General features: G+C 44.2%; 1 protein-coding gene and 1 pseudogene across 1 annotated transcript in view; one reads left to right on the top strand and one right to left on the bottom strand.

Moving 5' to 3' along the window:
- Positions 1 to 5,138: 5,138 nt before the first annotated feature.
- Positions 5,139 to 5,257, bottom strand: LOC135052161 (5S ribosomal RNA; annotated as a pseudogene).
- Positions 5,258 to 13,118: 7,861 nt separating this feature from the next.
- The window catches only part of GDF11 (growth differentiation factor 11), a 611,389-nt gene continuing 601,972 nt past the window's right edge, over positions 13,119 to 22,535 (top strand). Inside the window, exon 1 of the mRNA XM_063952588.1 lies at positions 13,119 to 13,708. Within this exon, the coding sequence (XP_063808658.1) occupies positions 13,309 to 13,708 (400 nt within the window). The 5' untranslated portion in view covers positions 13,119 to 13,308. The remainder of the gene's footprint in view (positions 13,709 to 22,535) is intronic.

The following is a 22,535-nucleotide window of genomic DNA, read 5'->3' as shown; positions in this document are numbered from 1 at the left end:
TCACAAGGAGTGATATGGTGTGTTGTAATGTGACTAACGGGCACTACTGTGAGGCATAACATGAATAAGGGACATTATCGTGTGACATGATGCATAGCCAGATTAAGAGGGAGTGCTGGACCCCCTCTGTCATGGGGACCCCTGGCTGAAGCCCACTGACATCACTCTCACTCTTGTGCAGCAGCAGAACCAGGCAGCCATAATATGAACAGGTCAGTATGTAGTGCAGGTAGAGACACCGGAGTATAAGGTTTTACACACACACACACACACACACACACACACACACACACACACACACACACACACACACACACTCCTCCTGCGTCCTTTCCCAGTGTGTAAGTAGTGCAGAGGCTGCTGCTATTCTTTGCATGTGACAAGATAGATTATATATTTTATTTTTCTATGTGTATTTTAAGGTTGTTTAAATTGTCTTTCTTTTATAAGGAAAACTTTATAAAATAGTTGTTTCTTAATTAGGTGGAGCTATAAACAGTACCCAGGCATTATTAAACTACTAGTTTAAATCTAATATACACTATTGGTTTAAACTCAATATACACAATCCATACCTCTCAACATGACTTCCCTTTTAATTTATGATTGCAGTCACTTGCGTTGAAATACCTTTCTTACCAATTAAATAGTTCAACACGGGTGACACCAATCATATATTAAGAGGGAAGTCCAGGAGCACAGCATTTTGTCCCTCCTGGAAAGGGTCATGTTGGGAGGTATGCGCAATCTAATATACATGTCCCTTTTCCCCAGGCTCTCCTGTTTTAAGTGCCCTGCCCCCCCAAAGGCTTAATCCGGCCCTGACATGACGTGCATTACTGACACTATCGCGTGATATAATGTGAATACCGTTGACTTTGGCGCCCACTTTCCCTATTACAAATATGGTGGGTGGTGACACCAATGCTCTTGCTGGCATAGGGCAACAAAATGAGGATTGCTAGTGGTGATTAGTGCTGCTGCTGTGATCTGTGCTGCTGGATTGATGGGTTTTGTGCTGGGAGAGAGGGTGCTGGGTCAGAGGTGGAAGATGCGGCGGTGTTAGGGGGTACCAGCAAAAATCTTGTCTAGGGCATCAAATTGGTTTGAGCCGGCTCTGACCTAATACGTTATATACCATCAAGCAGTATTATCAACATTTCCAGGCAAAAATCTCTTACCATTTTTATATTAAGGCAAGATTTGGCAAATGGTGGCAGCAATTTATATTGTGGATAGGTTGTATCAATGCAGTGAAAATTAAAGTTGCCTAGGTTCATCTACCGCCTTCAGTTGAATATGATTGATGATGATTTTAGTCCCAGCTACTTTTTTAAGTTGATTAAACATAGTACCTCATCCTTCAATTGGACAAACAAGTGGCATTAGCGATGCGACCTGAGTAACATCCTATATTCTGTACTATAACAGTACGTGGTACAAACTGTTAATAATCGTGACAGTGCCTCGATTACTAATACATATACCCCTAGATGTTGTCCTATGTCACACAGTGTTTTTTCTTTCTAAACGTGGCCTATGCATCCCTGTGTACATTTTCAGTTTCTTCGATACGGTTATACATTTTTGGTTGGGGATAATGTTGTGATGTTGTTTTTGGTTTATTTTAATGTGCTTTCATTATGATCATAATTGGTGCAGGGTGTGCAGTCCCCTGGGGTCCCACACACTCTGCTGCACCCGCTTTGGTGCTGGGTCATTTTTGGTGCGGGAGACAAATAGGCCCGGACAGAGGGTGTGGATCATTAGATCGACAGTGTCTTGGTCGACCACTATAGGTCGACAGTCACTAGGTCGACAGGGTTTCTAGGTCGACATGTGCTAGGTCGACAGGTCAAAAGGTCGACATGAGGTTTTGTTTTTTTTGGTGTCGTTTTCTTCGTAGAGTGACCGGGAAACCCAGTTAGTGCACCGTGTCCCCTCGCACGCTCGGCACAGATTACCGTTCCAATCGTAGTCCACGTTGATCGTTAAGTATGAAAAAGTTCAAAAAAAGAAAAAAAATGTGAAAAACTCATGTCGATCTTTTGACCTGTCGACCTAGCACATGTCGACCTAGAAACCCTGTCGACCTTCCAACCCTGTCGACCTATAGTGGTCGACCTAAACATTGTCGACCTAGACTGTTTCGATCTTCAGACCAGATCCCCGGACAGAGACCACCTCCTCTTTTATGGCCTAATTCAGACCAGATTGCTATTGTGCGAATTCGCAAGCCGGCTGATTATCGAATCACTGTGCATGGGTACAGATCGTAATGCGCACGCACAAGGCCAAACTGCAAAAGAAATCAGCGTCTTTTTTGATCGCTAGGCGTTCGCAAGTTGACTGACAGGAAGCAGACGTTTGGGGGTGGTAACTGCCTGTGTTTTGGGAGAGTCAGGAAAAACGCAGGCGTTTCCAAGCCTACGTCAGCTCCAGCCCAATCAGCCTGTTTCTTTCGCACTAAAGGAGTAAGTCCTGGGCTACTCACAGACTGCGCAGACTGGAAAAAAACATTAGATTGTGAGTGAGTTGCGAACGGATTTGCAGCTGACCGGCGTGTGAAAAGCTTTACGCATGGCGTATGCAGACTTTCACGGGGCTGGTATTCACTATGTCTGGGCGGCGACTATCCGATCGCAAACCACTGCAAATTCGCAGAGGAGCGATCAGGTCTGAATTAGACCCTTAATGCGCTCCTAGGGCCAAATGTAATAGGGTGAGAAGTTTCAGAAAGTGAGAGATTTGGTAAGGTTTTTCAGTTTTTTTTAACGTGGCAATCATTTACACTGCAAAACCAGGTTGATCTTGCTGTGTAAATGATTGCCACTTTAAAAAAAACAGCAAAACCTTACCAAATCTCTCACTTTTTGATACTCTAACAGTGGTGCAGATTTATTAAGCCTGGTGAAGTGATAAATTACACGGTGATAAAGTACCAGCCAATCAGCTCCTAACTTACATGTCACAGGCTGGGTTTGAAAAATGACAGGAGCTAGCTGGCTGGTACTTTATCTCCTTCCACTTTATCACTTCACCGAGCTTAATAAATCTGCCCCTCTATTACATTTGGCCCCTAGTGTTTGGAGACTGTAGATGTGTGTTATGCCTGAAGTCTCTGCAAGCAATATTACTGACACATGTGGAAGGAGTCAGAGGTCATATTAAATGTCATTACAACGTGGTGACTTTTTTATCTCTCTTCAGCTTTATATACTCTTATGTAATTGCATTCTTTCTAATCACTGTCCGGACAGTTTGTGGTGCTCTATAAATAAAAATTCTAGAAAAAATTATAATAATGATACTGTACTATTCAAATTATGGAAAACTTGTCATTATCCCACTTTGGGGGTTATTCAGAGATGGACGCAGGTTTTGCTATCGCAGCAAAATCTGCGACGATACTACTCACTGGGGGCCGCTCAGCACAGGGAAAGTCTGCCCAGCATGAGTGGAGCCACCCTGCAATGCGATCGCAATTTTTCCATATTTACAATTGCAGGAAATGCAGGCGATGTCATCGGCTGTCCGCAAAAAACATTTGTGGGGAACATCACCACCATCGTTCACAATGTTTATCCAAGGCTGTGACGCCGGTTGCAGCGTTGGGATCGCAAATGCAGCAAAGAGGTTTTTAACACCTCCCACTATATTTGCTTTGCAAACGGAATCAATGCTGAATGAGGTCAACTGTACGCATGCGCAGTGTCAGATTCCCCTAGAGCATCTTTCACTGAGGGTGCATATACAAATTTCTCCTAGCTTCACCCATTCACCATGCTGTGCACACCGCTTTTTTCATCAACCAAGGTCCTGACCACTGAAGCCCCCAGCCTGAAACCTACCATACCCCTCAGCCTCCCAGCGCCTCCTGCACCGCGTTGTTCAATTTCTTAATGTAAATATCTGACAAATGCACCCCGTCCCACTTGTACATGCACTCTGTCTTTTTGCTGATGTCTTCGTGCGGTATAACCCTTCCCCCTCAAGGCAGTGACACACTTTCCTACAGCTGCATTCACCCTTTTCCGGGCTCTTGCTATGCCTGCCCCACTTCAGGCTCCATACCAGGACAGCTTCGGGATGATGTTGGACCATCACTCATCCTAACCCTCTCTACCACGCTCACTGTCTACCCCATCTGTGTCACCCATGTCTGCCCCTCCCCTTTAGAATGTAAGCTCTGACAAGCAGGACACTCATGTGCCTGTCCTTCTCTTACGCCATACCATCCTCTACTCCATACGCCCTTCAATGGCACCAAATCCCTAGGGTTTTCTTCTACCCTAATACTTATTTAGTGTCATCTGCTGATGCAGCTATGTTTATATACCCTGTACTTGTCCTATAGTGTCTTGAACTGTAAGGCACTTTTTTATTGTCTTGTTTTTTTATTTATGTACTCTGTAACTGGGCGCTGCAGATCCCTTGTGACACCATGTAAATAAAGGATAATAATAATATAATTTCTGCCACATGCCATTGCTCTTTTATCCATTCCAGGTCCTCCCTTACAATCCTGATTAGGTACACTTAAAAAGGGTTCAATTTGGTACCGCACAGGACCATTTTAGATTTTTTTTTTAATAAAGGACTCTTATAATATTTGTCCCTTGATAACCAACAATGCATATACATGAGAGGTGCCTGAAGTAGGTATCCAAGGAATTATTGTGGTTGGTGGTGCACCCAGAGTCAATGGTATACAACGGTATAGGAAAAGAGAAAAAGAGAGACTCTATGTTGGGGCACTCTTAATGTAATAAAACTTAACTTTTAATTAGACTTAATAAAAGGGATTGTATACAGACAAACACACAACACAACACAGAAGGAAGGTTTCAAAATTTGACCTCCACATCTAATATCATTCAAAATTTGTAGATATTAGATGTGAAGTGACAAATGAATATCAATAAAATATCAAAGATAAAGGACAGTGGCACATATCAACATAATCACGACTATACTATTAGTCCAATGTTAAGTGTCAACTGTAACACCATCTCCTGGTATGGGCTATTTGCTGCGTATAGATCTAGTGTCCAAAGTGTATAGTTTAGATAGGTAGTAGATTGGTAAGAGTCAAAGGTTGCTCCAACACTTCTGCTTTTCGCATTAGATGAGGAGTGTTGTTACTGCACCCAATATTCCCTGGGGGTCTCCCATCCAGGTACTAATAGGGCTTCTCACTGCTTTGCTTCCAAGATCAGGCGAGATTGGGCATAGCCAGTGAAATATGGCAGTAATTTACTCAAAGGTCGCAAATGAGAGAGAGTATGGTTATTGGCGCATACCGAGATAAGAAGTACTTCTGCTGTCCACTGTTAATGCACAGATTCTCTGTTACCGTAGCATTGCAGAGAGCTGATTGGCTGGCATATGGATGAGAGAGTACTGAGAATAGATTTAATGCAAAGAAATAGGTTCAGGGTCCGCCTTCTGCTGTCCACTGTCATATGATAATATAGCGGACAGTGGATGATAGAGGCGTGTTGCCTTGGCTTATTGAAAATGAAAAAAATGAAAAAAATTGAGAAAGTAATTGATGAGACTCACACTTAATAATAGCCTTGATGTGAATAATCGAATTGTCAAACAGTGTAGTACACTCAAATCAATTATAGCTTATCTCCTATAAGAGGTGGATGTACAATATAGCAGTTATAAGGTAATTACTAAGGTTAACAGAAAAAGTAACTCAGATATTAGTAATTACTAAGATTCACATAAAAAATTACTCAGATATCAATAATCCAATAAACTTATAATGTTGCTCCTTTTGCGAGTGCATATTCATAGCAGTTTTTTTGAGCAAGAGATTTATACTGATAATATATAAAAGCATTAGATAGAAACATCATATAAGTAAAGTGAGTTTCATAGTGATTCAGAAATTTCTGTGAAATGTAAACAACAGTGTGTATGGAGATATATACACTTTGGTAAGAATAGTAAGTAAGAGTTTGATCTTATGAGCTATTCATAGCAGTATAATGAAAAGATAAGAGAAATAATAAACAATTTATAGCCCAAATGGGCATGAATACGATACCAGGAGGTGAGTGGGCTGAACTGTGCACTGTTCAGCACCACTATTCAACACAGACGGCCGTTTCACCTAGGGGTGGCTTGTTCACTGTGAATACAATCCTTTTTATTAAGTCTAATTAAAAGTTAAGTTTTATTACATTAAGAGTGCCCCAACACAGAGTCTCTCTTTTTCTCTTTTCCTATAACCCTGATTAGGTCCAGAGACTTTTTGCTATCACCTTTGGCCTGCTGGCCACTTTTACCTCGAGCAATAAATTCCCCCTCAGATCATGCCACCTCATCCCCCTCTGTCCAAACCAAAATAATTTTCCGTCTTTGTTTTCCAGACCCAGCTGCCTCCCGTAAGGCCTGGTGGTGGCCCTGCTTGCTGACCAATGATTGTAGGACTGCCCAACAATCAGGGGCCCATGTGCAGACTCCAGGTGGGCCCCCTCCTCTTCACAGCTCAGTAGACTCTGGCATTGTGCCAGAGTCTACTGTGCAAGCGCAGATCCCCGGAAACATGGTGCCCGCCATGTTCCAGAGACTAAAACCCTAGTGCACATGCACGGCGGTTATTTTGGCAGTGATTTATTTACTGTGACTGCAGCTCTGACGCAAGACTCCAGAAAGGTACGTAAAGAAACATGGGTGTGGTGTGTGCCCCCCTGGACCCAGGGGCCGTGTGCACCACACACATTGCACCCATTATAGAAATGCCAATGCTGACAATTCATATATTCCTCACCTCTTTGCTCACTGTGGATTGAGGGGGTAGGGGGCATTAGATCATTAGGCAGTCACTGAGCCTTCAGTGAGGACCTGATGTATGCTTTGTAGCTGTTAGACCTCCACCTGCCTATTGCTTTAATATCCTTCACCAAGCATCCCTCGCTAGCTGCTGATGTTGCACGCCTATCCTAAACGAATGGGTACCAAATTTTTCTGCCTGCCAACCAAGGGACAATATGCATTTCTTAAAGATTGCTGAGAACTAATACTTGGTTAGTGCTGACTCGTCTTTGTGGATGAGGAAATTCGGCCTGCCCCCTGGCCGCATCTGTAAAAATTACCTGATAGCTGTCACTGGGCACATGGACATTTCCAGATGCTTCCGTAACTGCACCCATTTCCTTTTACCAAACGGGTCCATCTTGGATTTGTGTATTTTGCACAATACCATGTATTCAGTTACCACCACATCGCGTGCTGCAATCCTGTTCCTGATGATAGCTTGGACCCAGCTGCCAACTCGCTAATTCTGAATGCCCCACTGAACACCGTGATAAAGGCAGTTCTGTATAAAATTGATTCCCCGCATTGCTACAGACAGATGGCATTCTTCCTAGCAGCCTCCTTAGACTTTCTATGGTGACTGATACCCTAACATCTGGCTTCTTTATCTCTGCCCTTACCCATCCCTTCATTATAGTGCGTACTATAAAAGCTTTTGTTTCATCCCTCCTGCTAACTTAGCGAAAAAGGAAATGCCTGCCAGCATGGTTTTTACCCTGGCCCTGGACGCCTGTTCCCTTCTGAGCTTGGTTAAGAAAATTAACAGTTGCTGCTGCGGGGCCTTACCCTCCAAACATTCCATAGATTGGAACTACAGCCACTTTTCCTAGGCGTCTTTTCTATGCCTTCCACGTCAGTGGTGCCAGGGACTGTTCCACCAAGCCGCCTAAGTCAGCTTAATTATTTGCTAAAGATGGGAGGGGCATCTTAGGCCTGTTGCGCTTGCATGGGGTGCTGCTGTCCTAAAAACATCCCAGTTATGCTTGGACAATTCATCTACTATCACGCTTCTTTCCTTTGGCACATGCTTTGCCTTGAACATGATTTTATGGCAGATGCAAGCCATCACTAACCTTCTAAGAAGCCCGACAACTGGTGGGGATGATGCACTTTTATTGTTTACCGCCTGCATCACCTCCATGTTCTTGCACCAAAAATGGATGTGCCTGTTGGCTAGCCTGCAGCCTCAGATGTCCACGGCCGTGACTATTTGGAACAACTCTAATGCTGCCATCCCATCTGTTCGGCCATTGCTGGGCACATCATTCACCTCTCACGTTTGCTCCAAAGCCTGTCCCCCTTGCTGCTTCTGTGAATAACTGCAAAGCATGGTTGGGCGGCGCTGCCTTAGCCTAGATTCACACACCATTGAAATGCAGAAGGAATTCCTCCAACACCCGTAGGTCCTCCTTAAGTTCCTTGGAAATGTGTATGAAGTGGTACCTTTTTTTTTTTAACGGCCACGGTGGCTTGCTCCAGACACCTCTAAAGATCCTGTCCATTGGAATCACCCAGCATATGTAATTGAGCTTCCCTAACAATGATTTCATCTGCCTTAGTGTGACCTTCTTTGCCATGGCATAGTAGACTATCTCTTTTCAAGCTTCTCAGTCTTTTCCCCGGGGAGCCTGCACTCAAGTTTCTCTGTGTCAGTTTCAATGCTCAAGTAGGATATTACCGTCTTAGGACCTTATGTCTTATCCTGCGCGATAGGAATGCTCGTGCAGCAGCCGGCTGCACCGATCCAACTCAGGTGGCCACCAGGAAGTCTTATAGATAATACGCCATGGCCTATGACCCCATACATTCCTCCAAGCTCTATTGCAAAAAAGAACTAAACACCTCAAAGAAAACACATGAAATGGCGCAGCCCATGGGCAAGCACTTATCTATGAAAAAAGTATCAGTCAAAAGGGAAACCCATGAGCCTGAAGCTATCTGATTGGAGGGGTGGCAATCTGAAAGCTAACTTTGCCATAAGCGCTCCCCTGCCCTTCATTCTAACCATGTTGACAGCCCAGTCAAATATTTGGTACTACACTGAATACTGTTCCTTATACAGTGCGCCATTGAACGACGCCCCTTCGGGGTAGGACCGGTGCTGAATGAGCCAGAACTTCCTGGGTAATTTCCTTGGGACCACCCCAAGAGGTGAAATAATCAAATTCCCGCGGTCTCCGGTCTTCTCCTGGACAACCTCTTTCAAGGCAGGCACTCCCAAGAACACCCTGGCAGCAGACAGGGGTCTTCTCTGGCTTCTCAGATGCAGTCAGCTCCTGGGTCCTCAGTGCTGCTGCCACTCCACTACGCTGGCTTTAATCCTTCCAGACACTGCAGACTCCAATCACTGGCTGCAAAACTCCCACTGCCGGTGGTTCCTCTCTGCTTGGGTGGCGGCCAGGGAAGATAGTTCCATGGACACTCTGATCCCGTATAGGTGAGCACGGCCTTCTCCTCCCCCTGGGAACTTGACAGCTCTGCCTACAGCAGACAGTGCAGGAACACAAATAGGGCAGCCAATTGTGGTCACAATGCGCCCTCGGCTACACCCTCAAAGCATACATCGCACACACGTAGTTACGGCCCTGCTCTGGACTCTATCCTGGAGTGGCGATCACCTTTTGCACCACACGTTGGGCTGCTGCTGCACTGTAATGCCCCCCTTCCCCAAATACTGCGGCGCAGGTCTCTGTGGGAGCCAGCTGGGGATGGGAGAGACATCATGATGTATCTCCCTGGAGACACTGCAGGGGGTGGAGCTGTGTGCTACCTTGCTTGTATAGTGGTGTGCTCAGCAGCAGATAATGATCTGAGTGCACACCACTACATACAGAGCAGCGCTGCAGTGGCAGGCGGTGATGAGCGAGCGTCCGTGCTGCCAGATGGTGCATCCACAGTACATATGCGTGGTGGGCAAGGCGCCACTGGCACACAGCTAGTTACGGCCCTGCAACCACAGATCATGTACTAGGCAAAGAAACTCCGGGGAGCGAAGGTGCCGTAAACATGGCACTGGAGCGCTATAATAGGGAGGGTCAGCAGGTGGCCTGTGGGCCATTGGCAGGAAGAAAGGGGGCTGGCAGGCATGTCATCCTTCCTTTTACACCTGGGGCAGCAGGTTGGCCAGTGAGGGGCAGTAAGGGCTGAGCAGCTTGAGGGTGTATTAAAACAAAGGAGCAGGGAGGGAGGCAGGCTTCGTGCTAGTGTAGCAGAGCTGGAAGCAACTACTAGCATTAAAGTGATTGCAGCCCAGCACCAGTGCCAGCACAAGAAGCAGCAACAGCAGCTACAAATCATGAGTATGGAAACACCAGCAGAGAAAGCAGTTAGGACAGTGGTTCCCAAACTTTTTTAAGTCAAGACGCTCTAGAAAATCTGTTTTTTTTTTTGTTCACGGCACCCCTATGCGAAAAGTTTCTTAGTGATAAATTCAGAAAAAAATATTAAATCAAGTAAATTGTGTTTATATATCATCCTTAGGGTCCGTTATGTGGTGAGGGTCCGTTATGTGGTGAGTCACTTGTTTGTCCATATATTTCATGATGGGAAGCCACTAGCACTGGTTTTGTCTATTACATTGACCGTAAATAATTTGAATTGGTCCTGGACCACCAACTCAGGGCACCCCTGCAAGTACCCCAGGGTGCCACGGCACACAGTTTGAGAAGAGCCGTAAGGGCAGTACACACGGGGAGAGATGTGTGCTGAGCGATCTGTCACAGACCGCTCAGCACACGTCTCTCCCCCCACTCAGCACAGAGCAATGTGTGCTGAGCGAGGGGGGGGGGGTGCGGCGCTCATTTCACCCAGCGGGTGAGATGAGCGATGTGCTAGATTGTGGCAATTGTGCTAGATTGAGGCTGCGCATCGCTATCGCTGTGGGGCATACACACAGGAGATCCATGCTTAAAATCTAAGCAAACTAGTCAGATTGCTTAGATTTTAAGAACGGATCTCTGTGTGTATCCCCCTTAACTGTAGGCTTACTAAACTATCCATTTAAACCGTGATCCGGTCTGAAGATCGACAGTGTCTAGGTCGACAACGTTTAGGTCGACCACTATAGGTCGACAGTCACTAGGTCGACTTGTTCTAGGTTGACAGGTCAAAAGGTCGACATGAGTTTTTCACATTTGTTTTCTTTTTTTGAACTTTTTCATACTTAACGATCCACGCGGAGTTAGATCGGGAATAGTAACCTGTGCCGAGCGCAGCGAGGCACCTTACCCGAAGCAAGGCGAGCCATGCGAGGGGACACGGTGCACTAATTGGGGTTCCCGGTCACTGTATGGAGAAAACGACACAAAAACCCCCATGAAAAACTCATGTCGACCTTTTGACCTGTCGACCTAGAACATGTCAACCTATAAACCCTGTCGACCTTCAAACCCTGTCGACCTAGTGACTGTCGACCTATAGTGGTCGACCTAAACATTGTCGACCTAGACACTGTCGATCTAATGATCCACACCCATTTAAACCGGGACACCTATGATTTACACAGGTTCTGTGGCTGTCTGACTGCATTTCACCTGGTTTTAATCTACCACAGAACCTGTGTAATTCATGTGTGTACCAGTTTAAATGGATAGTATGGTAAGGCTAAACCTTACTGCACAGATTCTGTGAGGAGGATGATTTATGGGACAACCAGCCCAGCTCTGCACAGAGAGGAACAGGTCACCAGCAGCAGGGAAGTAATCATGCAGCTGGAGCTCCACCTGGTGGCCAAAAAGCAGTAAAGGTGGCTGCAGGATTCTTATCGGAAGAAAACCAGCTGTAAGATTACATCTGGGGCTGCAAATAAGAAGAGGCAGCCTGCATGGAACAGCCATGGGGTGAGTGAGTTGGCAGTTATCTAAAAGAGTATTCCTGTAGCCACAGTATCAGATGGCCCAGAATCAGGGGGTAGGGGGGTGGGGGAACATCATTCTTATGGATATAACAAGTATTGTGACTATTCCAAATATATTTTAGAACCATTGACATCTGGTTTTTATTTGACATCATTAGAATATTTTCTATAGCTGTATTATGTTGGCTACTGTATAATTTGATGACATACTACAACGCGCAGGTGGATGAGAGCGGATTTGGGATTCCTAAGAATTTGATATTAAGAACATCTGAGAATAAGTTATTTGAAAATAACAGGATATAAGGGGTTATTCAGAGTCGATAGCAGTTTTTGCTAAATTAGTAAAAACTGCAATTGTTCTACTCACATGCTGGGGGTCACCCAGCACAGGGCGAGGCGTCGCTCCGCAAGTGGTGCCACCCCACAATGCGATCACAATTCATTTGCGATTGCATTGCGGAAACCTCAAATAGAGGTTGACCCCTGTCTATGCAGCATGGCTGTGTAGGCAGGCGCACCGCCACCATGTTTCCTATCGCAGGAAATGCAGGCGACATCATCACCCACTGGCCCCAAAAACAGTAATACGCCTGCATTTTCTGCCTCCCCCAATGCTGCATCGTCGTTCTGGATGCCCATCACCTGTCAATCACTATGAGTTCATATCCTTCCGTGAAGGGTCGCACACGTGCGCAGACCCTTGGGACGCGGCCATTCTTGCGAACGCAGCGGCTGCGTCCCACTATGCATAAGGCCCGTTGCCCTTAACTTTCCTACATTGTCTAGACATCTATCAGCATTGCAAATCTGAGAAACATTACATGGCTCAGGAAGCAGGGACAGCTATATAAAAGATCACAGTGTATTAGAAAGGCTGCTTCATGCCGTGCACTTAGGTTTTTGGTAATAGATTACAGATGTCACATAGGCAGCATAGGGGCTGGTGTCTTAAATATTACAGGTACATAAGACAAAACATTTTTGTTATATATACAGTATTGCCAGTGTATACTGGACATAGTGGTCACAGCCCATGCTGCATGTAACAGACTGTATGTGTTGAAAGTTTAGCAAGATCTTTGATGCTATGGAGTTGTTCCTAATAAATCACCTGTGGCTGTAGGTTTTCCATCATTTACTCATCATATAAGATGGGAAATAAGGAGTGTGTACCAAGCAAGTCACAGAGGTGACCCGGGCTGCAGGGGAAGGGTGAATGAGAAGGGGAGACAGGACTATTTAAGAAAGAGGGCTTTGTGTCTTTAAGATCTGTCACAGCCCCTTTCCTTGTACCAAGTCAGTGCATTTCAGACTGACACCAGCGCTGATTCCAGAGTTACTTTGCTACCTCCTGTTCTCTTTCTCTCCTCTCGCTCTCTCTCTCTTTTTTTTTTTTTTTTTTTTTTTTACATTGTTGACAGCCCTGGTAGGGGCCTTTTGTTACCTCACCAGCCAATGAAAGCATTTTACGACAGAGAACAGTTGGGATATAAAAAGAAGGAGTCCCTTTGCCTAGTACATGATCTGTGGTTGCCTACCCCTCCCCTATAAAGACCTGCACAAGACAGCTGTCCTCTGCACCAGCAGCAGTCAGCAGCTCCTCTGGATAATCTACTATGCTGTCTCAGCGGTACCCTCTCTTATTCTGCATGCTGGTCCTGTCCATGGAGTTTTCCAAAAGCAAAGGAGAGTCTATCATGGAAAAGGGATCCGTGCAGGTGGATACCTCAGTGGGTGAAAGTGAGGAACAGGACTGTCCTGTGTGCATGTGGAGGAAACACAGCAAGGAAATGAGGCTGGAGAGCATTAAATCACAGATATTGAGCAAACTCAGGCTAAAGGAAGCTCCTAATATAACCCGGGAGGTTGTGAACCAGCTGCTGCCCAAAGCACCCCCTCTGCAGCAGATCCTGGACCAGCACGAATTTCAGGGAGACTCCTTCCAGCATAATTCTTTTGTGGAAGAGGATGAGTATCATGCCACCACGGAGACTGTCATCAGTATGGCACAGGAAAGTAAGTACACTTTTATCCATTGCCTTCTACTGTTGGATTCAATCTGCCCTGCTGTTCTACCATACAAAAAGATGCCAATGTAACCCAATGTATCAAATCCTTACCCCTATTGCACAGAAGGTGACTGCTTGTCACAGCCACCACATGTGCTTTGTACCCACGTGTGACAGCTCCTCCATCTGATCATCAAAGCAGGAAAATGTGACGCAGTCTGTATGGCAGGCATGCTGTATACTGTATATTATGAGTTGCCAAATGTCACCGGCATAATGAGGGTTAAGTGACAAATTGATTGTGTCATTCAGTTGCTTCGTCTGAAGGTTTCGCAAGGATGCCCATTACTTTTAGGAATGTCAGAAAAGCCTGACTGTTGCTGAGCTTATTTATTTCTGCCTTGTTCATTTTCTATGTGATATATACAATATACTTGGTTTTTACACCTGTATAATTAGTATGTGCAATGTATGACTGGCTTTCCTGTAGTGACAGCTTTGCTTTAAGTACTTTAGGGGCTGTTGGAATATTACATGTGAACAAATTAAAAGTTCCTTTAGAGTAGTCGGAAACCATTAGACAAGTCATGGAGAAAACATTGTGATTTGAGGTAATAATTTGTCATTACTATGGTTGTGATTGCGAGCTACTGTATTAGCATTTTATAGACGTAATGCCACGCAGAAGTAAATACTGCAATTATTGAGCTTTGTCTTTTCTTTAGTTTGATGCTAAATTACAGTGGCCACAGACACCGAGATGATAACCTGTGTACAATAACCTGTAACACTGCTAGATGCTACTTTGCGCCGAAAATGTGGATTGTGCAGTAATACTGTTTACAAGTGACAACTAAAATGTACTATTTCATCCTTAACATGAGATGAGCGACAATGGTTCATATTTATATTTGTTGTGTACTTGTGTTCAGAGTGACTGCATATTGTAAAGTGTTCCTAATTCAGCTTTAATGTGTATGGTCCATTTTATGCACAAAGCTAATTTTGTTGATATACTATGCATATTAACTGTGCTGTTAGTAGTAACATTTTGTTTTTGCTCAAGCTTCTTTATAAGTGTGTTGATTACCCCAACAACTCTCATTATAAAGTGTTACTGTACATTTTTTCCATAATGATGGTATGCTCGCTCACACCTTCATCTACCTGCATACTATTGATCAACAAGTGACTTGATTCCTGCATACTGACAGGGCAAGCTTCTATAGGCAGCTGGTGCTATTCTCCCTCAGGTGCTCATTGTCAAAATCTGAAGTCTGCTATGTCACATCATGCACTTTGTATACAGATTCACATTTCTGATTGTTAATACTTATTCTGCATTCAGCCTGCTATCATGTAAGCATTGATTAGTCATTCTTCACAGTTCTTTGTTCTTTCACATATGCAGTACCCTCTACTATATTTCACTGTTACGCTAGAACCCTAAAAAGCTGTACTCTTTGTTATCTTTCTTTATCAATCTTAAATTATAGCACTCTACCAGCACAAGCGTATGTGGTCTGATATATTGGTCTTTTATACTTTCAATTCCTATGTTTCATTTCTACCATTTCTAATGTTTTCTTTTTTTACTTATTTACAGTTCACTTATTTAACCTTTTTTTTTTTATTTGTTAAGTTTTTGAATTTTTTTTTCTTTTGTTGCATTTATTTCATTTTCTTTCTCCCTTGCCACCTATTTCGTTTGCATTTTAAACATAATTAATTTTCTCTACTTTATCTCTGCTGGTTATCCCTTTCCTAATGCCTTACTGTGTATCCGCTTTTATTTTCGCTCTGGTTCTGCGCTCTCCTTGGCTCATTCTCCCTAGTCTTTTGTTATCCTCAGGTCACTTCTGTTGGTTTTTCCTTTTTACCATGTGCAGTAATAACAAAGACTGGCTGTGGTTACCCCCATGGGGTCCTTGTGTTGTCCTTTTCATTGGTTTTGGGAGGAGATGGACAGATCCATTTGGCAGTGTTAAAGGAATTTGACTGGAAGCATTTCTAATCTCTTATGTCTATTCCAATTCATGCTAAAAAGCTAAATATTATTATGTGCCTGCACACACTACTACTTCGCTTGGCATGCCTACCTATGTTTCTGAAATGGGATCCAACAAGCATTGTACCTGTAACCGCATTTTCAGTAACGCTAAGTCTTCCACAGTCAGCATTTAATTGATTATTATTAATAATAATAATAATAATAATAATAATGTTGTTATTTATATAACACTTTTCTAGGACTCAAAGTGCTTTACATTTGCCTATTACAGCTCAAAATCCAAAACAAACTTAACAGTTGATGTTAGTGAAATGTGTGAGTAAATAGGTAAGTCTGTAGTCTATTTTTGAAGGATTCTAGAGTGGACGCTTCTTGAACTGTGTAGAGAAGAGAGTTCCATAGAGCCACAAAGCTGAAAGCTCGACCCCCAGGATGAATTTGTGGAGATTCTAAGTACTGCTAATAGTCCTTCATCTACAGATCGTAGTAATTGAGTGGGACAGTAAGGAATCAGAAGCTTCTTCAAGTACCTGGGGCCATGGACATATAGGGCTTTGAAAGTTAGTAAGCCAAACTTGAAAACGATTTGCCATCTTACAGGCAGTCACTGAATGGGGTAAAGAATGGGTGCTATGTGGCTGGAACGGGGCTGGTTGGTTAACAGCCTGGCAGCTGCATTTTGTACCATCTGCGAGCGGTGCAATTCTTTTGCTGGGAGACCAAGGTAGAGGGCACACTCTATCTATGCGTACAACAATGATGCAGTTAGATTTCTTTGGACAACACTATGAAATGGTGCATGCAGTTATAATCTGTTTCTGTAAGTATTGTTTTTTTTGCACAACAAAGCAATAAAGTAGAGGATATCCACATATTACAAAACAATGGCCCTCATTCCGAGTTGTTCGCTCGGTATTTTTCATCGCATCGCAGTGAAAATCCGCTTAGTACGCATGCGCAATGTTCGCACTGCGACTGCGCCAAGTAACTTTACTATGAAGAAAGTATTTTTACTCACGGCTTTTTCTTCGCTCCGGCGAACGTAATGTGATTGACAGGAAATGGGTGTTACTGGGCGGAAACACGGCGTTTCAGGGGCGTGTGGCTGAAAACGCTACCGTTTCCGGAAAAAACGCAGGAGTGGCCGGAGAAACGGTGGGAGTGCCTGGGCGAACGCTGGGTGTGTTTGTGACGTCAACCAGGAACGACAAGCACTGAACTGATCGCACAGGCAGAGTAAGTCTGGAGCTACTCTGAAACTGCTAAGTAGTTAGTAATCGCAATATTGCGAATACATCGGTCGCAATTTTAAGAAGCTAAGATTCACTCCCAGTAGGCGGCGGCTTAGCGTGTGTAACTCTGCTAAATTCGCCTTGCGACCGATCAACTCGGAATGAGGGCCAATGTAAAGTGCAGTATAGCAATAACATACAGCTATTTGACACTGGTACCAGAACTCTTTTGTCACAGAGTCTGGAGATCCCATTGCTGACCAGTCTGGACACTGTCTGGTTCGGTTTGAGGGGTACAGATGGTCTATTGTCGGCCGTCTGCCTTTTGCTGCTCTGGCTACAGCAGTGTGGCAGATGGGGAGATTGCCTGTGTCCCATGTGGAAGATTGCCAGCTGGGTCCATTGCATGGGGGCCGCCATGTTTGGTCAGATCAGCTGACCGAGGTTCTGCCAATAGCGAAGCAGTTCCTGCACCTGCAAACAATCTGTCTTCAGGAACTCTTATAAAAGGGTCCTCTGTAGGACATGTAAGTGGCTAGTGCAATAAGTCTCCCTGCTACCAGAGTGAGTCATGTATCTGCGCTCCCCAGTGTGTATCTCCGAAGTTTCTACCAATGGATTCCTGTTCTGCTAAGTCCCATCGGTATCAGTCTATTAACCCAATGGTTCCAGTCCGGTGTACAGCAACATCTCACCGGTTCCAACCTGGTGTGTAGTAACATTTCCCCAGATCCAGCCCGGTGTTCAGTCCAGCATCTCACCAGTACTGGGCTGGTACTTGTGAGATGCTGGACTGAACACTGGGCTGGTATCAGTGAAATGCTGGACTGAACACTGGGCTGGTACTGGTGAGATGCTGGACTGAACGCTAGGCTAATACCAGTGAGATGCTGGACTGAACTCCGGGCAATGTATTTGAAGGGCATACAGAGATTCCTTGGCTTCTTCAACTAGGAAGGGATTTTTTACGCTTGCAGCTACCATCACAACACTTACCCGTAAGGTTGCCAATTCTACTCAATGTTCCAGCGAAGCTCAATCCACATTCCAGCTATTAAAACAAGCTTTCATCTCTGCTCGAGTTTTAAAGCAACCAGACGTCAGTCGACCTTTCACTCTTGAGGTAGATGCCTCCACCACACAAGTTTGGGAAGTCCTCTCACAACATTTTGAAGACAGGAAAATTTATCCCTGCGTGTATTTCTACGTGAAAGTTTCTCCCAGATGAGAAGAACTATTTGATTGGTGAACAGGAGTTACTAGCAGTAGCTATTAAGGTGGGGGTTTTTTTTTAGGAGTGGCGGCATTTACTTGAAGGAGCAATTCCCATTAACTGTTTACACTGACCACAAGAACCTTTTATATCTGAAGTCAGCACAATGCCTTATTCCTAGGCAAGCCCTATGAGCAACGTTTTTTTCAAGATTAATTTTTCAAAGAACAGTAAGCTTCCGCCTTTTGCCACAAAACTGTAAAGCTGATTCATTATATTTTTCCATTGACTCCAAAGACGATTCTGCAGTTTCAAAAAAATCTCCCATTATCAATTCAGCTTCACTCATCATTGTCAAAATCTCCTCCCCTATGGGAAAATATTCATAGCTCCGCATCTCCTGAGAAAACTACTTCAGTGGGCAGATGCCTCTCGATTTTCATGGCATACCGGAGTTCAGAAAACCACAGAATTTATCCTTCGGTATTACTTGTGGCACACATTAAAGTCGGATGTTTGAGATTTTGTGTCCTCTTGTGATGCTTTTGCTCATCATTGAACTTCTCGACAGTCTCCAGTCGGGCAGTTACCCTTCCCTCTATTCCCGTCGTTCCTGGTCTCATTTGTCAATAAACTTCATCTCTGATCTAAGGGCTGTAACACGATCTGGGTCATCGTGGACAGTTTTTCCAAGATGGCTTATTTTGTCCCACTAGTTGGTCTCTCAACTGCTTCCTGTTTGGCCCAACTATTTATTCATGAGATCTTTAGGCTTCATGGACTTACCTCTGAGATCATCTCGGACAGAGGAGTACAATTCATAGCAAATTTAGGAGATCTTTCTGCTCTGTGTTTCAAGTCAAGTTAAAGTTCTCTTCGGCCTACCATCCTCAGACCAACAAGGAAACTGAACCAGTTAATCAAGACTTTGAGACGTACTTACGATTGTTTGCCTCCTCATCACAAGATGACTGGTCTGAACTCCTGCCCTGGGCAGAATTCACTTACAATAATCGATACCGTACAACTACAACTCTACGCCATTTTTTGACAATTTATGGATATCATCCACGGGTTCTGCAGTTCCTGTCATTACCAGTGTTTGCTGTTCCAGCAGCAATTTAATCTCTCCAGCACTATAGAGAGATTTGGAAAAAGGTACACTCTTCCTTGATATAGTCTTTCAAGCAATACAAGATGGTCGCATTAAGAAAACGGCGAGCAGATCCTAGTTTCAAACCTAGAGACCAAGTATGGCTTTCTACCCAAAACTTAAGACTTTTTGTTTATTCAATCAAGTTTGTTCCATGTTTCATTGGTCCTTTTTCTGTTGTGAAAGTCATTATTATTATTATTATTATTATTATTACATTTTATTTATAAGGCGCCACAAGTGTTTCGCAGCGCCATACAAAGGACAGTACAGGGAGACAAAACATAGCATTACAGTAAATAAATAACAGAAATAGAGTACATGTAACAGAGAGCACCACAATTCTCAAGACATAATACAGCTAAGATGTAAGTAGTGAGGGGGTGATCATCGTACTACTAGGAGCTGGCGGCCATAGGTAGAGATGAGTCTTAACCAGCAGGGGAAAGAGCGAGTAAAGATGGTCGCTGAGTAGGTGAGAGCTGCGAGTGAAATGTGTTGTGAAGAGGGCTTAGATAACAAGAGGAAAGAGGGCCCTGCTCTGAAGTCCTAACAATCTAGTGGGAAGGGTCGACAGACAGATGACATGAGGTGCAAGCAAGCGGAAGGTAGCATGATGGCAGTATGTAAGCAAAGCTGAGATGTTCAAGGCATGAGCCAGGGGGATGGAGGAGCGGCCTCAGGACTAGGTTATACATCGGGAGGGTAAGCTTGATGAATAAGTGGGTTTTTAGTGCCCGTTTGAAGCTTTGCAAGGTCGGGAAGAGTCTAATGGAGCGGGGGAGTGCGTTCCACTGAATGGGTGCAGCACGGGCATAGTCTTCGAGCATGGGAAGCAGTGACCAGGACCGTGGAGAGGCAACAGTCATTGATCGACCGTGGGGGGCAGGAGGGAGATTAATCCTGTATTCTTCAAGCTACTACTTCTAAAGCATCTCAGAGTACCAAATTCCTTCTATATTTCCCTCTTAAAACTGTTGGGTTTGATTCTGAGCTGTGCCAGGGTCCTAAGGCACATACTTGACGTGGGATGGAGTTTGAAATAGAAATGGTTTTAGATTTACATTGTCGCTATAGACAGCTCTAGTTCTTAATCGATTGGAGAGGATATGGTCCAGAAGAGAGAGCTTGGAGAAATGCTATCATTGTTCATGTACCATGACTTATTTGGCTTATTTGGATTTTTCACAACAAGTTTCCACATTAGCCCAAGAAGTGTCCAGAGGACACATGTAAAAGGGAGGGTACTGTCACAGAGTCCGAAGACTTCAGACCCCTTTGCTTAACAGTACGGGCACTGTCTGGTCTGTCCGCAGTGTATGGGGGATCCATTGGCAGCTGTCCGCCTTTGCTGCTATGGCTGAAGCGAGGACTCTGTCTCCTGGCTTTCCGTCGGCTCCCACTTCTCTCCCTGGGTGTTACTGTGTGGCAGATGGGGAGACTGCTGTCACTCCAAGTGGAGTATTGCCCGCCAACTCCATTTCATGAACACCGCTAAGTTTGGTCAGATCAATTTTGCCAATAGCGAACCAGTTCCTGCACCTCCAACCATTCCATCTACAGGAGCTCTTATAAAAAGGTCCTCTGTAGGACTTACAAGTGGCCAGTGCAATAAGTCTCCCTGCTACCAGAGTGGCTTATGTACCTGCGCTCCCCATTGGGTCTCTCCAGAGATTCTATAAGCGGTTCCCTTTTCTGCTAAATCCCATCGGTACCAGCCCAGTGGTCAGTCTAGCAGTTATGTGTAGTAACATATCACCAGATCCAGCCTGGTGTTCAGCCCATCATCTCACCAGTACCAGCACGGTGTTCAGTCCAGCATCTCATCGGTTCTAGCCCAGTGTTCACTGGATGAGACTCTTTAGCTCTGTCTAGTACTTGTGAGTCTACAGTTCCAGTCCAGTGGTATCTCAGACTACCAGTTCTCTTCAGCAGCTTTACTGATTTCTGCACAGATGCAGGAACTTCATAAGACCATCCAGTTGCCAATCCCCAGTCGCTCCAGCAGCTCCAAGCCTTGTTCCCAGTGATAAAACCCCTTTCTGTCTGCATAAACATTTAATAATCATGAAGTTGCAGTGTAGTAATGCTTGAATGTCTAATGTATCCCTTTGTTTCAGCTTAGACCAATGCAGACCTAAAATCTAAGAATACTAAGGAATGACATTATATATTAGTAACTAAAGTAATGCACTCTATTATCTAGAATTTCTTGCAGGAAGTTAAGTTTAGTGTAAGTGAAACTAGAAAAATGTATATTTTATTGTCTTGTAAAGATTTTGTGATGTACTGTACTGTATGTGTGTTTTCAGAGTTTAGAAAAATGGTGTCTATTATCCTTGAAGTGGTCATGTACAGTATTGTTTTTTGGGCATACTTGATGAGAGAGCTGACAAAATCTCTTATGTAATAGTAATCTTACAGAACACATTTTATTTCAAGTAACTAAAGAACACTGAAAGGATGTTTCAACTATCTAACTTTTGTGTTGCGTGACAACCTTGTAGCAGAGTGAGGCTATCACATAACCTGCTTCAATGCCTTTTATTCTTCAGCAGGCTTTTTCTAATTCTGCAAAACGTTACTAAATCTACAGCATGTCATCGGGAAAAGAACTCAATGATTCAATACAATGCATAGAACCTTTTTGTAGGCATAGTAACAAGTTTCAAGGATAATTCTTGAATATTGTTCTTGTATGATATCACTATATCACAAGAATCATCAGTCTTCCAATTAGAATTTTTCTATGCTTCAGAATGTAAAAAGATACTGCATGTAACCTGCTTTAAAAAAAATCACATCAGAACTGATTGACATTGGAAGTTATATTCTATTAATAAGTGTTAACCACTCATAAATGAAACTCTTTGTTACAAAGAGTAGCTTTCACCTATGTAGACAACAGAGTCAGCCGGGGGGTGGGGGGGCGGGATGGGGTCAAAGTGGACAGCTATACCGGGCCCTATGGTTCAGAGGGGCCCTAAGGCTCCCCTCTGGCCGCCAATTAAGTAAGAAAAAAATTAACTGGCCACAACATCCATTCAGTAACAGCCGACCCCCCGCGATCTCTCCCCCCCCCCCCCCCCGTACAGTACATTGCAGCTTCAAGCAACCTCTACTAGTCCATGTGTGTAGCTCCGCCCCTGACCAGACACTAACTTCCTATGGGGCTTTGGCAGCTCCTGGCCGGCTGGGTAATGTACGGCGCTGCTCTTAGGTATC

The sequence above is a fragment of the Pseudophryne corroboree genome, chromosome 2, assembly GCF_028390025.1.
Source record: "Pseudophryne corroboree isolate aPseCor3 chromosome 2, aPseCor3.hap2, whole genome shotgun sequence".
Lineage (NCBI taxonomy): Eukaryota > Metazoa > Chordata > Amphibia > Anura > Myobatrachidae > Pseudophryne > Pseudophryne corroboree.
Note: the sequence above shows the minus strand (reverse complement) of the source record. Positions and strands in the feature narration are given on the sequence as shown.